General features: G+C 30.0%; 1 protein-coding gene across 5 annotated transcripts in view; it reads right to left on the reverse strand.

The window, feature by feature from the left end:
* LOC129961102 (E3 ubiquitin-protein ligase HUWE1-like) overlaps positions 1 to 17,768 on the reverse strand; it is a 254,804-nt gene that overhangs the window by 205,247 nt on the left and 31,789 nt on the right. For all 5 annotated transcript variants that reach the window (XM_056074928.1, XM_056074930.1, XM_056074931.1 and 2 more), the window contains exons 8-14: positions 13,980 to 14,042; positions 13,217 to 13,336; positions 13,059 to 13,130; positions 12,499 to 12,598; positions 8,302 to 8,402; positions 5,622 to 5,683; positions 4,245 to 4,333 (exon numbers count right to left, since the gene is read on the reverse strand). In XM_056074928.1, the coding sequence (XP_055930903.1) occupies positions 4,245 to 4,333; positions 5,622 to 5,683; positions 8,302 to 8,402; positions 12,499 to 12,598; positions 13,059 to 13,130; positions 13,217 to 13,336; positions 13,980 to 14,042 (607 nt within the window). The remainder of the gene's footprint in view (positions 1 to 4,244; positions 4,334 to 5,621; positions 5,684 to 8,301; positions 8,403 to 12,498; positions 12,599 to 13,058; positions 13,131 to 13,216; positions 13,337 to 13,979; positions 14,043 to 17,768) is intronic.

Here is a 17,768-nt window from a genome sequence, read left to right on the forward strand (position 1 = left end):
ATGGCCGCTAAAAAAATACGTGAACACTGAATGTGATTCATAGCACAGAAACAATTCTTCCAAAACAATGACGATTTACGATATCCCATGTATCGTTGCGATTGCTTTCCTACTGGCTGCTACCACCGAGAGCAATATAACAGATTGCTTTGCACCTGCTGGAATAAGTCCACTGAAACCAGACATATTTCACAACTCGGAAATTTCTTCCCAGTTACGCAACAGACCGTCTTCAAGCCACATCTAATGCATCTCGGAGCGATTCATCGATTTTAGATTTAATTTATTCTAATTTGATGCTTACTAAACCGGAAGAAACTTCCGCAGAAGAGCGTGAAAGAAATGACACTAAACTGCTACAGGTTTTACTATCTCCAGGTCCTGAAGTTTTGATCCCATATACTGTTTCATCTTTGGAAGAACTGTGACAATTACCAAAGATTGGCAAAGACAAGGAGCGAGAAAAGGACGAAAGAAAAGGCAGGCTGCTATTTTGACAGTTGAGTAGAATTATAATAAGGTCCCGTTTTAAAGCAACACTAGGGCTACTTTGGGACGGACCTCAGAATTTTGAACACCGGTCAGATGGCGAGGAGGACACCTCAGCTAACACCCCCTCTTCAAACTTCCACACCACACAATCGAGACTACGTTTGGCTCCGACGGATTTAACGTGCACCTGACCCGCTTACACGACGGATTCTCGGTGGAATCGAATTTCGAACCTGAAGCCCTCCGGTTCCGAAGCCGAGCCCTTAGCACTAGGCCTGCTTATTTGACAGATACTCCCGTGAAGAATGCACTTCAGACAGAAAAAGCTGTTGCAATAAAGAGATTAAAACAGTGAAAATCAAGATAAAAGTCTTACACAATAGAAACGAAGAAGGCAAGCTAAAATAATGAAATGGGGCAAAAGCCCCAAGGCCGAAGAAGAAAATGAAATTTAGGAGACAAACTTGCATTCTGTGAATAAAAAAAGAATAGGTGTTGAATACGATTTTGATATCAATTTGTGATTTTACAGAGGGGAGCGAAATACAGAGGTTAATGATTTTGTATTATAGAAACTGTTAATTAAGGATGAAAAAAATTTCAAAATTTTTCGTGTGGAAAATTTTTGTGTCGAAATGAAAGATGTGTTTCCTCAAGTAAAGTTCTAAACTGATGGACACATTTATTTTCCCCAGTCAGGGCCGAACATCTGAGGGATGCGGCGGATACCGGGGCCCCACGATTGAGGTGGGGGGGGGGGTAAGATGATTAAGAACTAAGATATTGTTCTGAACAATAATAGTGGGATGAAAAGAATTGAGAAAGAATTTTAAAGTAAAAGTCAACGCATTTGGAAGTAAATGAAATTTACATAAATATTATAGTCTAGAGCAAGTGTGCAACGTGTTATAAAATATTTAATATTGTTAGATCTAATCATGTCCATTCCAAGGAAATGTCCCTCTGGATTTTTTTTTTTAAAAAAGCTAACATTCAAGAAGTTTAATCGATTTATTAAATGAATACGACACTGTGCTAATAGACCAAACAGAATAAAAATACATTGATTGAAAAAAATTGAAAAATAGAATTTTGAATACTGCATTGTTAATATTGCTTATTTAATGCATTTGCAAAAAAGATGAATTCCACAAAAAAATATTTAAATATTAGTCTTAAATAATTATGCGACACTCGTCGGGAAGCTAAAATAAATTCGATTAAAGCAACGTATTCACAGTTTGAACAAACCTGTAATGCTACAGAAGAATTTTATACACAGCGGTACCTGAATCTAAAAAATCTACTGGACTCAATACAAGAAATGAAAATTATTTTATGTTTAACAGTGTGGTTTCCAATTTTTACGAAATTAACACTATCAACAAAATATTTCAATCAAAAATAATTGATCTTGATGGATTTAATATAATTTAGTCAATAAAATAAAAATTGTAATCCAAAAATTATGATCAAAATTTAACACATTTGCAGACGAAGCAAAAGTGACTGTACGCAGTTTGAATATTTCAGAACATTCTCCAGAGAAATATATATATATATATATTCCGAATTAGCAGAAGATGAAGTTATACAAAACCCGGTACAGAAATTTATACGTTATTTTTTAACACTATAATTGAAACTGTTATTGTACAGATAGAAAATAGATTTAAAAATATTTCAAATAAATCATCGATATAAAATTTTTGGAAAAATGACTTAAAAAGATGTACCAAAAACTTTGTAAAGTTTTAAACCAGATGTGGCTGAAAACCTAATCCAAGAAATTAGTTTGCTACGGAATAGGATTTCGAATAAAAGGGAGGTAAATAACACACAAGACATACGGAAAAATAACTAAATAATTATAATGAATTTTTTCTATATGTATTAACAGTGTTTAAACTTTTCTTTACATTGCCAGTTATTACAAAAAGTGGCGAGCGCTCATTCAGCAAATTAAAATTAATAAAGAATTGTCTTTGGTCAAGCATGTGTGCAGAATCCATAAATGCACTTGCTATATTAATCTCACAAAAATGAAATTGTAATTATTCTGAAGCAATTAATAACAAAAAACAAAATCATGCATTAAATAAATATGCAATATTAGAATAAGCTCTGACTTTTTTTTTTTAACTTTACTTTACAAAACATTTAGGGCCCCAAATGGTTTTTAGTATCCAAGCCCCTTTATAGAAAAGACCGGCTCTCTTCCCAGAATGACTGAAACTGTAATTTTCTCAAGAGTTGATATAAAAATGGTTCTGCTACTGTCTCTGGACATTGGGTCAACAAAGAGAAGAAAAAAAATGTTATTTTTGCAATTTGAAATCTACCTCAGTTCCTTGTACCTTTGTTAAATGTTCCTAAATAAAAAAGAAAAGAAAAAAAAAGGGGGGGAATATGCAATTTTTAGCTGAATTGAATTATTTAAACTTTAGTTCAACAAAAATTCCTAATTAAAAAATATTGTATTATAATATTTATTTATAATTATTATATTATAAATATTATATTAATTAAATTTTTATTTCTTTTTCAGATAGGTGCCTACAGATATAATTAAGAAAAGAACGAATAAATAATGCCAAAATGCCCCGGGTATCGTGCTAACGTACCCCGGGCTCGGGGCAAGTTGACACTGGTGGAGTTAGATTATTCAACTCAATATTGTTCTCTTGTCTTTTTTCAACGAAATTGCCATTACTACTATTTTATATTAGCCAAAGGATGCAAGAATGTGTTGGAACACATATCAGCTGTTTACTCATTACCAAAAAATAAGAAAAATTCGCAATCAAAATTGGTGTCAACCAGCCTCGATCTCCATCATTACATTATATTGCATTACATTACATATGTATACATAAGATATCTTTTAATCTGCATTTGATCCAAATCTCATTTTTTAATTCAATTATTTCCAACACGTGCTCTAGAAAACTGATCATTGTTGCAATTTCTCACGCTCCGAGGGAAGGAATAAAAATCCTTAATACCTACGCATATTTCTCAAAGACACACAAGATTCCCTAGCCTAAGTCGACATGTGGGACAGAAATCCCTATCAGAGTCTCTGAATAAAGAGAGAAAATTCTGAACTTTCACTATTGTCTTTTGGTGCAAATGTACGCATCGCGCCTTTGTTCTTATGCAAAAATTATGCCTCCTGTGGTAAAATAAATTGAACATTTAAAAAGCATCTTCCTTTTATCCACATAACTGCCAAAATTATATTACATATTAAAAAATCCCAGCTTTAACATAAAGTACCTTGACTTTTTCCCGATTTCTCAGAATTCCCTGACCATTCTTGATCGATTGACATCCTGCAAGCCCCCAAGAAAACAAAAGTATAAGTATTTAAATACAAATATTAGACATAATATCAAGATATAAATATTAATGGTATATTTGGATATAATACTTAGATAAAATTATCATCAATGAGAAAACTGTTTAATTTGGATTTTCTTCCCAAAAGTGACCTAGATTCCTCAAACCAAAATCATTTCACTTTAAAAAAAAAAAAAAAAAGCATCCAATAAACCAATAAACAGTTTTCTTCAAATAAAACGATAATTATTACATTTACAAATCAAGTATTTTGATGAATTTGAAAGGCTAAGCCAATAATAAACTTGGTGATATTTTTGTTATAACGAAAAGAATGGAATATTAGAGCAGTTACAGAATTATAATCAAATATAAATTAATATTTTGACAGAATTTCTTAAATATTCAACCTGTTAAAGACTGAATGCAATTCCTCACAAGCACCGGCAAAAATCCATGATAAGAAGCAGCTCCTGTTGCATCTATTATAGCATTTAATCTGAAAAACAACAACATATCACATTTTATAAAAATGTGCATATAATAAAAACCTAAAATTACACATATACAAAACATGAAAAGTTTGAATAATTTTTTTTTTAAATTGCTCGATTTTTACCTACATTTACAGTAAACTTTTAATGTTTAAAATTGAGTCATATGCAGAAATGTACTACACATGAAATATTATTTGATTATAAGATTCATTGAAGGAACTTCGGGAAAAAGTAAAAAAAGTAACAGATTTTTTTTTCTTCTAAAGAAAATTGGAAACTCACTTCTACCATTTACTGCATAATAACTAGAAGAAGGTTCTAAAAAAGTATCACTGCTTTAATGTAATACATTATTGGATCAATAAACATGCAAACATTTTGAATACTATCAGTATTTTATTTTAAAATTAATTTTAAAACATTATATTGGGGAGAATAAACATTTCAATCAAAAATAAAGCATTGAATTCGATAGAAAATGAAAAAAATACGTAAATAACGTTTTTAAAAAAGCTAGATATTAAGTAAAAATTAGTGAAATTTTTTCCCCTTTTAACTTAAAAATGTGTGCATCTCTTAGCAATCTACAGAAACAGACTGAAGAACCGTGTTACCATATTTAACACAGATATACTTTGGAAAATCTAGTGAATCTTTATTTTAAATCAGTCATATGTCTGTAGCTTCTGTCATTTTCCTCAAATAACAAAAACAACGGATGCAAGAAGAGATTCTTATACCGTATTTATGGTGCAAAAAATCATTTTTCCAGTTTATGTCTAAAGAGATATTTTTATCTAACCTTAATGATATTAAAAAATTATCTTTATCCTACTGCACGAGTGTTCGGCAGAATAAATTCTTAATGAGACAACAGCTCAGTACGAATTGGCCACGTCGTTGGTGCGCGCGTATCTTCTAAATTTATGTTGGCGAGTAAGGATAGGTCCTCTCTTCTCTTAGGTAAAAATAATTTTCATCTAATTTTTCACAAAAATTTAGAGATAACGTATTTTAAAGATTTAATTTAAAGTATTTTAACATAACGTATTTATCCTATCCTATCGTAAGAATGTATCTTGTATGCCTATGTAACACATTCAATTATTCAAAGTATATGTTTCAATGTTTCATAAATGATAATTGTATAACTTTTATAGGAAATCAAAATCTAAAAAATGGATTTTTTGTGAGAGAATGAACTATGATATGTCAAATATAACACAAATTTATAATAAAACATGAACCATTTAGTGTATGATGTTGAAATATGGAATATTAAATACTTACTTAGGGTTGCGATCCAAATGTATGATAGAAGTCAAAGTCCTTAGAGCAGCTGCTTTAATTTCCTGGTTTAAAAAAAAAGAATTAACTAAAAATATGATTTCTTATAAAAAAATTAGTTTAAATCTGAATAAACAGAGGCATACCTTATTAGATACAAGTGTAAAAGTTCTATATATTTTATAAAGATCTTATAATGCATTTGGACCTATCAGTGAATACGAATGGTCACCTTAAAATTCCTACTATAATGTCGATATTTTCTTCACCATGCATTATTATAAGCAACAGTGGCCGTGGCATTCTGGGAATGGCTGCAGTTGATACCAACTAATCGATTTTTCGATGCCAGTTTTCGAAAAATATCGATCTTTCGATATCATGATCATGAATAATAGTTCACGATAAATCGCGATACAAGAAACCGATATTCACCATTAATTTCCGTTTCGATTTCGTTATCGTTTAGTTTTTTTTTTTTTTTTTTTTTTTTTTTTGTTAATCTTCATTATTTTTTTTTTTTTCGCCTTCATACATAATTTTCGTTAATTTCTATAAATGCTGTCATGTTCTAATACATAAAAATACTTGTTTTAAGCATGTCATTTTAGAATAAACTATTTTATGTTCCTTAACTGAATGAAACCATTATGGAAAAATAATTACTGTTAATGCATCGAGTAAAGAAAATAGGTAATTAAGCATGCTGAAAATGGAAAGTATGTGCAAGAAACATCAGAGATTGTCGGCAGAAGTCATTCAATGGTTCACGGCATCATACAACACTTCAAAATCAATAATTAGATGGAAAGTAAGCTTATGACAGACCACAAGATTTTCACCAAAGCATATAAGCGATATTTAATAAGTCCCCTTCCTTAGTGCACCAAAGCTAGGTATTATTGCTGAAAAGAAATTAAGGAAGAAAAAAAAAAGGCTGCCCATCAACAATACGAAATAAGCTCCATAAAACAGATCTCAGCGAGGGAGGAAAAAAACAGACGAAAGCCTTTCATAAGCCTTTCATAAGACATCAAACCGTAAAACTTAAATTTGCCAAAGAGCATGAAAACAGCGATTTTTCTTATTGAAAAAATGTCTAATTTACTGATGAGAACCAATTCGACATTTTTGGATTCAACGGTAAGCTTTACGCCTGGAGAAAATCTAACTAGAATTTTTAGCACAAAAAAATTCGAAGGCAATTGTGAAACATGGTGGCAGATCTGTAATGACCGAGACTCGCTTTCAGCTGCTGACCCAGGAACACAGCATTTTATTGGTGGCAGAATGGACCAGAATATATGCCTCCATATTTTAAAGAAAAATTTGCCATTATGTGAGTAGAAATTTTCTCCTGGCAACAACTGACGATTTTATCAGGATTCTGATCTGAAATATAAAGCTTATCGAATGCGTTCCTGTCTCCTATGTAACTGTCCTCATGTCATTGATACTCCATCCCTAAACCCAGATATAAATCCCACCGAAAATTTAGGGGAATACCTTAAAAAAATGTTCGGGAATATGCTGTTTCTAATTAAGATGAATAATTGAAAAGAGTAGTGTTGCAGGAATAAGAAAATATTGAACCTTACTTTAAAAAATTGGTGCAATTTATGCCTAAACATCTTAAAATGGTTATAAAAACAGTGGTTTACAAACCAAATACTCATTCATTTGAAGTAGTAACTAGTTTTTGAAATCTTATTTGCCCGAGTTTGGATTGAGCATTATTTTTTGTTCCGGTTTTTTTTTTTTTTTGCAATAATTTCTGGTTAAAATGAATGAATTTACAATTTTGTTATTTGTTTTTATAATTGCAATAAATATACTATTGAAAATTCATTTAATTATTTTTTATCATTTTTAATTTACACATTTTGATCGTATTAATTGATGTTTGAGTTTGACTTGGAGACTCTGTATATAGCAGAAACAGTATCTGTACAAGTTGTTTTTTATATTTCAAAGTTTCATTTTACAGTTATTCTTTAATTCAATTATTTCTTCTTATTAAATAATTAAATAAATTAATTTTTTAAATTAAAGTAATTCAAAGTTACATTTTAAGTTACTCAAATTATTGTAAATTACTAAATTACAAATATTTATTAGTTGAGAGTAATTAATTGTATCCTTAAGTACTAACTGCTCATAATGATTACTAATAATTCATGCATCTAGTTGCAATAATGTCTTTTAGTTTTACCAATGAAGAAATTGTTACATAATGTATAATTGTTACATATTTTAGATATCCTCATAACTAATAACCTCATGTACTTAGGATAAGAAAACAAGCAGTGATGATGACTAAGGACTTTATAAATTGTGACGTATTTTATAAATGTATTTAATAACATACAACTATTTTAAACAAACCCTATAAGATACAATTGTCTAGTTATTCTTAAGAAAAATATTTAATACATGCATACTGCTTAATCAACAGAAATACAGCAAATACAAGTCGTAAGTAAATAAACATCAATAATTTTTAAAACACACAATCATAATTTGGAATTTTTAAAACATGTCCTGTATATTATGAAAGGGGCAAAAATGAAGAGTACAAGTTTCAGAAACAAGTAAAATTTTCTTATGTTTAAACAAAACATTTGCCACAAGAAGAGTAAAAAGAAATAATCATGAATTGTTTAGCAATAAGCAAAGCACTCACTATTAGATTCGGATCCTGCAATTCTAAAACATCAACTAACTCTTCAATAAGGCCATTATATAAAAGGGAATTCACATTCTCTGGTACAGCATTACAATACACTGAAAAAAGAAATATTAAGAAAATAATCACAAACATGGAAAAAGGGCAATTCTCTGACGAATTTTTCTTTCTCCGTATATATGAGTATAAAGTATGTTTATTCAAAATTGTATTGAAAATATTCGATGGCTTTATTTCCCCATACAGCAAAGATTCTATACTTTTTTTAACCTTAAAAAGTGTTTTGAAACTTGAAAACTACCATTTTGTTTAAGAAACTGCTTCACAACTGTTAAAAAGCAAGTATAAAGAAATAAAAAAAAAAATCTTAGTTTAGTAATATTTGTAGTATTTATAAAATATTTTATTTTATTATTTTAGTCTTAATTGTGTATTAAGAATCAAAATAAAAACACTAAATGTGTTAATATACAATTTAAATATTAATTTAATGGCAATTAGTACTTCTTAAAATATGACAACTCTAAATAAATGTAAAGTAAATGAAAAACCATATGTTTTTTTTTAAACTAATATTTACATCAATTACTTCTCAAGACTTTACATATCACATTTTTTAAATAAGCAGAGAATATTTTTCAAATTTAAATTACTTTGCTGCAAGATAATGAACTTTGTAATGTACTTTCAACATTTTGTAACGTAAACATATATGACTTTTTTTTTTAAATATTACTATATTCTAGGACAGGGGGGTCCCAAATTATTAGCCTGACCCACTAGAGAGTCGCATATCAATTTTTCAGGTGCAGCAACAAGATCTGCAATGCATCTGCATCTATCCACTATTTCAAAAAATCCGATTTGGGCTTAAAACTCTTCATCAAGCATATGGTAGCAACACATACACAAAAAAAGTGTAATTTGCAAATAAGCAGCTTGTGTCAGCTCGGACTCTACTCAGCTAATCGAAAGGGCCTCTGCCCCCCCCCAATAGATGCTCAATTCAGTTTGTGCATGTATTAATTTCAAATGAGTGCATCCTTATTATTTGTATAAGTATTTGTCATATTTAGTAACAAATGTTTTTATTTCCCTTAAGAAATCCAGGATGCATAGACAAATCTTATCTTAAATAAGAAGCAAAAGTAGTTTTTTTATTACAGAACAATGAGTTCGATTAAATAATTAATTGCGCATTAACTAAGTAACTGTCCAATTTTATATAAATATAAAATTAGAATACTACAAGGAATAACTGAATATTTTTCACCAACACTGAAAATATTGCGCCGGCATTGAATTATTTCTCTTGGATCGTAACTGTGACGTCACAGTCCTTACGACGAAGAGAAATTGAAGGGATGTGATGAGGCGATCTGATTGGTCTGTCATTACGTCATTGTATAATATCCGATGTAAAAATCGCCTCTGCGTAGTTCGGTTTTCTGCGGTATTGCTTGTGTTCGTGTTTGTCTGTGTGCTTTGTGTTAATAAAGTTATTTTCATTTGTAAGAAATGAGCATATCTAATTCCTATAACACGGCATAAGATATTTGCAGAACCTTAGGTTACAGTTATAACAGAAAAAAAGATATTTAAAAAATTGTTTTATGTATGTTTCACTTAAAAGTCTCATTAAAAAAACTTTCAGCACATATCTTACATTATTTAATTATACTATAGTTAGTAATATAAGGGGGGAGAGATTTATACTGATGCTTTATGAACATTTCAATTGCTCGAAAAAAAAAGATTCAGAACTGAAATAAACAAATCTCCACTATAAAAATCACATTAATTTTATTAAATATGCAAGTGAAAGGGTGTTTCCTTTTAGAGATTTTTCTAAACCCTTTCAATTCTTTAATTTTCTAACATATAACTTCTCTCTAGTCATTATATTTTGTTAGTAATGAAAAGCTTCTGGTTTGCCGAGCAAGTGCATTAACTTTATATTCATTTTCAGCAATTTCCTTGCCTAAAGAAATTTCCTTATTAGTAAAGAGAACAAGAGATAGGATTCTAATTTTATGCCATTGACAATTATTTCTTTTATCTATTTCTACAAAAATATTTTAAATGAATTGAGGTTTCTAAAATTCTCAATTTCTTTAATAATGTTTACTGAAAGGATTCTGCTACTACTGTATGTCGTCATAGATTACATGTTGCTTATCAGTCAATCCCTTGAGGGGGGGGCACCTCGAAATGAGGATGAGATGCTTCCGGTATGGTGGTTGGATCTCGCAACCCTGACGAGTACATAAATAGGTGGGGGATCTGGCTCCTCCCATCGATGTCGGGACGTACTTCCTTCGGAAAGGGTTGTACCGTGGCCGGTGATGGCCCTTAGGGCTCAACCATAGTTCCACCAATGTTGCTGTTGCAGCGGTAAGGTCATTCAGTTTTCTTTATCCGTGTGCTTTTGGGCGGGTCGGAGAGTCAGTGATATGACTTACCAGCACAGTTAATTCCATTGCTGGAAACACAGTTTTACAGACAGCTCTATTGGATTCTGATCGGACGCCGGGTCAATGACTCCCGAAAAACTTGGCGACAAAACGAAGGATACTAGAATCTTCAGGAATTTTGACAATATGACCAATAGGAGGCGAATTATGCTTGATTGTTCGAGAACCTTCTGTACCTTGCTTCGGAGGATATAAAAGTCGGACAGATCAAACCAAAATTGGTCGTATAGATAGTCAACGACAAATTAGTTGGATCAGCCCAACGAAGCGCAAGCGTTAAGGAAATTCAAGAAATTAGTGGATTGAGAATTAGTACCATGCGCCGAGTTTTGTTGGCAAGTATTGAAGCAGCAACAAGTCCTGTGTGAAGTAGCCAGTTTTATAGTAGTGAGTCGGCAGTTAGATACAACTAAAAAGAATAGACAGGAGAGAAAAAATAGCAGGCGTTTCGAGAGACATTTGTGAATAGCTATGTAGATTCTCTCTTCCTGCTGAGTTCTGTCTGGCCGCTTTATGTGATGTTGTTATTACTTATTACCGATTACTAATTGTTGGGCTGCTGTTTGTTATAAGTGTGCTGCTGTGCACTGCTTGTGTAGGTCTTGGCTGTTTATTTGAAGTCTATATTTTTGTTCTAATAAATGGCGTTATTTTTTATTGAAGTCTATTGACTGTGTCACCATACACACACTACAGCGAACCCATCGACTTTAATGGAATAATATCCGTAAAAATATTTTTCATTCAAATTTCTTATTTCAATATTTCTATTAAGATTGAACCATCTTTAAAAAATGCTTGTTCACAAGGAATAATGAAAATAATTTTCAAAACTCTCCAGTTTTATATTTATGATCTTCAAATAAAGAATAAAGATAGTTAATCCAATCCAATTTTCCTGATATTAAAATTATTGAAATCGAATAAAGATGATTTCACCAAAAATGAAAACGATTTCTTTTCATTTTTTTCTGGTGAACTACAATACAGAACGTTTGTTTGTTAGTTTGTTTTATACACTTTCTTCTTGTCTGCATGTTCTTTTGATATTTATGTATAGTTTAGATGCTAAAATTATGTGCAAATTTTACCGATCTAGCGTTTTAAATGTAGCATCTAAAATGAAAAGGACCCCCCCCGTCAAAGCAAACTTGAAGGTGAAAAAAGAGTGAAGTATACATTTTCCCCATTCTATCAGTATTTCCTTAAATTGGTAAAGCCTTTTCCACTGACTTCTGGATTCAATTAAATCCGCTAAACATAGAACGATCCGCCACCGCATAGAAAATAGTCTTATTACCTGGTAGGGATTCCCCCCCCCCATCAGAAAGAAAATATAAGTACCAAAAAACACTTTTAAGGCTCTCATATGAAGACCACAAAGAATAAACAATTTTTAAGAACTTCTAATGATGTTACACACCCTGAAATCCCTTTTGGACTCATAAAACCTCATTCAGAAAAACCGTGTTCTGTCTTTTTGTGACAAGAATGAAGTGGATTGCTTCAGGTTCATTTAAAAAGTGTCTCTTAAATGTTTACAATTCGGGGAACCGTTGTACTAAAGATTAAATACTTTAAAATATTATTCTTCATCAGATATGCATTATTTATTAATTATATTAAACCACCTCTAAGGATACTAAAATGATAATAGTTTAGTTGTATGCAGTTAAAAGTAAATAATAATAAAGTAATACATAATGCAAATAAGATTTACCTAAAACGGATAAAGCTTGTAGTCTAGCTTGTACACAGAGTATTCTTTTCAAGTAATCCGGAAAACTGTGAGCTAATCTGATGTGAGTAAATAACTGCATCTAATCAGGAGGAAGGGAAAAGAACACTTTAAATAATATTGCTTAAAAAAAATATAAATTACAATTCTTTATATCATTCTACTTTTTAACAATGTAATTAAATCATTAAATTTGACCTTTCTATTGTAGTAATAACAAAGATTTAAAAAAGAGAATTTAAGCAAAAATGTGACTTATTTGAATGCATTATTCAATTTCTCTTTGTATAAGATAAATAACAGATAAAATTAAAAATCCTTCTCAGCCATTATCGCATTATAAATATTCAACCTCCTTAGTTTCTGTATTATCACAATCTTACTTCAATCTTATTACAAAAAAGTTCCCCCATTCTATAAAACATCGATTTCTGTCAGCAAAAAAATAATACCAACTGACTACCAATAGAAAGGTGCCTTCCTTCAAAACTGATATGTCATTGATGATTTATCACTTTCTTTTAAATAAAATGCATTTTTACCTGCTTATCTTCTGGTACGGAGTACTTTTCAACAAGTTCTTCCATTATATGAGAGGGCGTTTTATCAGGTATCTAATAATACACGTTGAGAAATTAAGTAGACTACAAGGGACAATAAACTAATCAGGAATAATTATTATCAAAAATAAAATACATACTTGATCAACATTATCTATGTGAATAGCAATTATGGTATTCGTGGATTTTCTTACTACTTTTTCTTCCCCACTTTCAGCATAATATTCAAAATGCAGAGTGGAAGCACTTGACGGATATGCCTAATTATAAAAGAAAATTATAGTTTTGATATAATTCTTGTTTGATTATTAAAGAATCTTTAATAATCAAACACCAAAAATTGGTTTAATTTTATAATCACATCACGAAAAATCCAAGATCCGTCAACTTTAATTATGATAAATTAAGAGACATTAAACTTGTTCTTTTACATAAAAGATTTTAAAGACATTATTTTCACTTAACTTACTTATAAAAACTTAAATTTTAAATATAACATATAATGCTTGTACAAAATAAATAATATTTTCATTATTACAGTATTAAGGAGCAAAGTTTCTTTCAATTTTTAATTACTTACTCATACATAAATAAATCATGCAGAATTTTTTTACTCTTTTTCTTCAAATAAATCTAGTTACAAGCATTCATGTGCTCTACATTTAATAGGAAATAATTTTAATTGTTAAAAATATATAAGAAATGCTTAAAAATATATTTGGAAAGGATTAATATTATAAACTTTTATTAGAATTTATGCTACAAAAAGGTAATTAATTAATATAATCTTATTAAATTGTAAATGCAATTTCATAAAAAGGCACAATAAAATAAAAATGCATTAATGCAATTTCTAAATAAAATTTCATAACATCTAATTTCTCAAAAATAAATAATACTTACAATAATAGGCAAATTTTGACAGCATTCAGCAAGACCAAATCCATTCTCTTTGCCACCCCAACTCTAAAAATTAATATACATATAAATACTATTATCATGAATTGCAAATTTCAATAAACCAGAAACGATATTACTAAATATGAAGATGCATTTCTTCAATTTTTTGCAGACATTTTTAAAAAGGGAACTATCATAAACTTATCTAACAATCAAATAAACGGAAAAACATAACGCAGTATTAGGTACAGTCGTCAAAAGAAAAGAAAAGAAAAGAAAAAAAAAAAAAGGAACTCCTCTGTAATTTTGTTACTTATTAATGCATCTTCACAAAGTTGCAGTCAATAAAAATGGCTTAATGTGACAGCTTTGTTGAGATAAAGTGGTTACAAGAATTAACATAGTTAATTTATAGCTCGAAGTTTTCCCATTATGGATTAGGACTGAAATGGAGAGAAATGCAAAGATGACAGACATACATTCAGAGTATGAAGCAGCTGAAGAACTAGAGTGAACATCGATTTGTTGTAAGTGAATTGTAATGGATTACAACTTAAAACAATAACTATAGTTAGTAAATAGAAGAGAATGAATGCCCACAATAAATATGTGCATCTTCAAAACTTGACTTCTTGCAATCATTTTAATAAAAATTCTTAATGTACATTAAATATTTTCAAACATATTTGCGGCTTAATATGAAGTGCTTACATATTTACACTGATAATATTACAGAACTGGACTATAATAGTTTACAATCGCAAAATATGTTAAGGGCAAATCATCAATTGCAAAACAAAATGCAAAGAACAGTTCATAGTGCAATATGGCCTCATTCATGAGAAGTATGGCATTGAACAACTCCAGTTACTTTTACATTGATTGTAATAAAATGTTCTGAATGGCACAGCTCAATCAAAGAGAAAATTCATTCTAGCATCCACGACTAGCATTTCCATATATATGTTTTTGTAAGAATATAAGATAGACTATTTTTAAATTTGTCAAGATCAATATAAATTTGTAGTAAGAAAAGAAATACCACTTAATTGTGCATGAAGATGGTGTCATTATTTGTTTGTGCCGGCAATTATCAGTGTTGTTGCTCAAATCTGGGACAACAAAAAACTCTGTTTTCAATGTGTACATCCAAGATACGAGAAAATGCGCGAATATCACTCATGCACAAATTATAATGGAATATGGTTTAAAGAAATGGAAAACGCAAGGGAAGAAAGCAACAATTTTTGAAATAACAGCATATGAAAAGAACTCTGATATTTACATAAAATAAAAAACCCAATTTGTCTTCATTTATTATCTAGAATTTAGCAAGACAAAATTAATATACTGAAGGAGGAGGGATATATTACCTCTCATGCTCTTTAATTCTAAGTCACACAAAATTATTTACTCATCGCTTATCAAAAAATTATTCATTCATTTCATGTATATATTCATATTTTATTTATTCATTTTTTCCAATTCAAGTAATTGGGCATCAATTTCTGCATATTTTTCAGCCATCAGTTTCATGTAGCTAATGGACCTGTAACAAATAAGGTACAAAATTTCTATAAGGTCTAATGCATATTTTTAGCCATTTCACTTTTAATGAACATATGTGAAAATATTTCCGATATATCACTGAATGAATTAAAGGACGAACGTAACGCAAGAAGTTTTAATGGTCATAAAAATTCAGCTTTAAATGATTGCTCTTGAACTAAAAAGTTAGAAATAGGTTTATTTTCGAATATTAAATCTGACGTTAAATTTTACGTGTCATTCCTTTTAGATTCCTTAGTCCAGCAACTTTTTGATGACTCTTTTGAATTGGCACGCAGTCTCGTAAGCTTTTCTCCTTCGGCATGTTCGTTTTTTCGTATCATTTAGGCTTATTATCTTTTAACAAAACGAGCAGTGCGCAAAAAAAAAAAAAAAAAAAAAGGAATTTCTCGAATTTATTTAGCAAAATTAGGATCTATTTTTTTTATCCGTAAAATTTGTATTATACACGGATTTTGAGCAGCTCATTATTTAAAGTAGATTAGAGAATATTTTTAAATCAAATTCACAGTTTTTCATATAATAAACAAATCATTCAATAAACTCAAGTATGCTAAACTAAACACCATCGTACTGCTTCTGCAGATTGAATGTTGTTAATCCTTCCAGAGAAATGTATTCTATTCTTTTGCGCAGTTGCAGAAGTCTCGCGCATGCTCATTACCTCCAATTTGAAAATCTCATGAAAAAAGAAACTGGAATGATCTATACAGAAAACAAAAAAGGGTAGAAAGAAGTGAGCTTCCGCAATACACAATCGCGAATGGTATTGCTTCATTTTTGGAAGCTATGATTACGATCTTTTATTCCTGCAATTTTTAAAGATCGGAATTATTTGGGTAATAAAAAAAAATAAAAAAACTAAGAAACCAGGTTTTCCTTGTTCCACGGTGGTGTGGCAACACTGAACTAGGAAAACATCGTTCATTTATTAAAATGAATTGGGGGAGGGGGGGGGGAAACCGCAGCCTGTATATGCTTGTTTCATTAGTATTTTTTTAAAAATAATAACTGTAAGGATTGTCGTTTATGTGTATTCTCGTTTTGTGATATGAAATGTGCTGTGCATAAATTAAGCCATTATTTCAGAAATGCACGAAACTGTAAATTCTTGATAGAACATTTTGAGTAATTCACCAAATTAAAGAAGAAATACATGTAAAAGATCTGCTAAACCAAGATGCTTCCGAAAAGAAATATTTTAGTGATTTATTTAATATATATTTAGTTTATTTAATATATTTAGTGAAATATTTTAGTAACATAACAAGTGGTACAAGATTGAATGAAATAAGAATGCAACAGTAAATTTCACACAGTACAAGTTTCAATCTATTTTTCCAGACAAGGTGAATGAAGGATAAAAAATAGTGAAGTGTACATGTAAAAAAAAATTTTTAAGAGTTGAAAAAGGATATCTGTGATTGCGAAACAAGCACCAATTCTACATTGTATTTCTAAAAAATGATAAATCTAATTTCTATATTCATAATTGATAAATTTTTAATCTAATCTCCAAATTCCTAATTTCAAGAATTTCACCAATGAAATTCAAGATTGAATAGATAAAATTCTGTGATATAACAAGTTCAGATAAGATAGATTTTCAAGCTTTTTTAGGACAGCAATAATAAACAAACTGAAGTAATTAAAATTATTATTTCAAGGGAATCTGCTTTCGTCATACAATCGACAGTAAATAGATGAAAACTGTTTAAATAATCAGTGAAAGTAATCTAAATGCTGTATCTGCTACAAATTTCCCCTTCCCCACCCCTCTAAAAAAGGTATTCTATAAAAAATATATCTAAAATGAGAAACTGGGAGCCTGTAAATGAAATTGGGAATATAAGTTCAAAAAAACTCCAAACATATCAAACAAAATGCAGTTGTAATTTCTGTTATTTGTGTAAAATAATAGTTTAAATTGAAAAATACATAAATTTGATTAAATATTCAGGTGCAACATTGGTGTTTCAGGCTGTCACAGAAGTCAGTATATCATAAAAGTTGTGAAATAGAATCCATTTTTGGGAAATATACGATTTAATTCATAAATTTTAAACACAAATTTTATGATATGCCAACTCCTACAACATGAGAATGGCGCCATTGCGGCGGCACCGACCGCAAAGGGTTAAAATTCCTGTGTTTACCCTATTATCCAGGTTTACCAAACATTGTGAATTAGTACTGGATTTTCATTAGATGAATGTTTATATT

The sequence above is a fragment of the Argiope bruennichi genome, chromosome X2 (genome assembly GCF_947563725.1).
Source record: "Argiope bruennichi chromosome X2, qqArgBrue1.1, whole genome shotgun sequence".
NCBI lineage: Eukaryota > Metazoa > Arthropoda > Arachnida > Araneae > Araneidae > Argiope > Argiope bruennichi.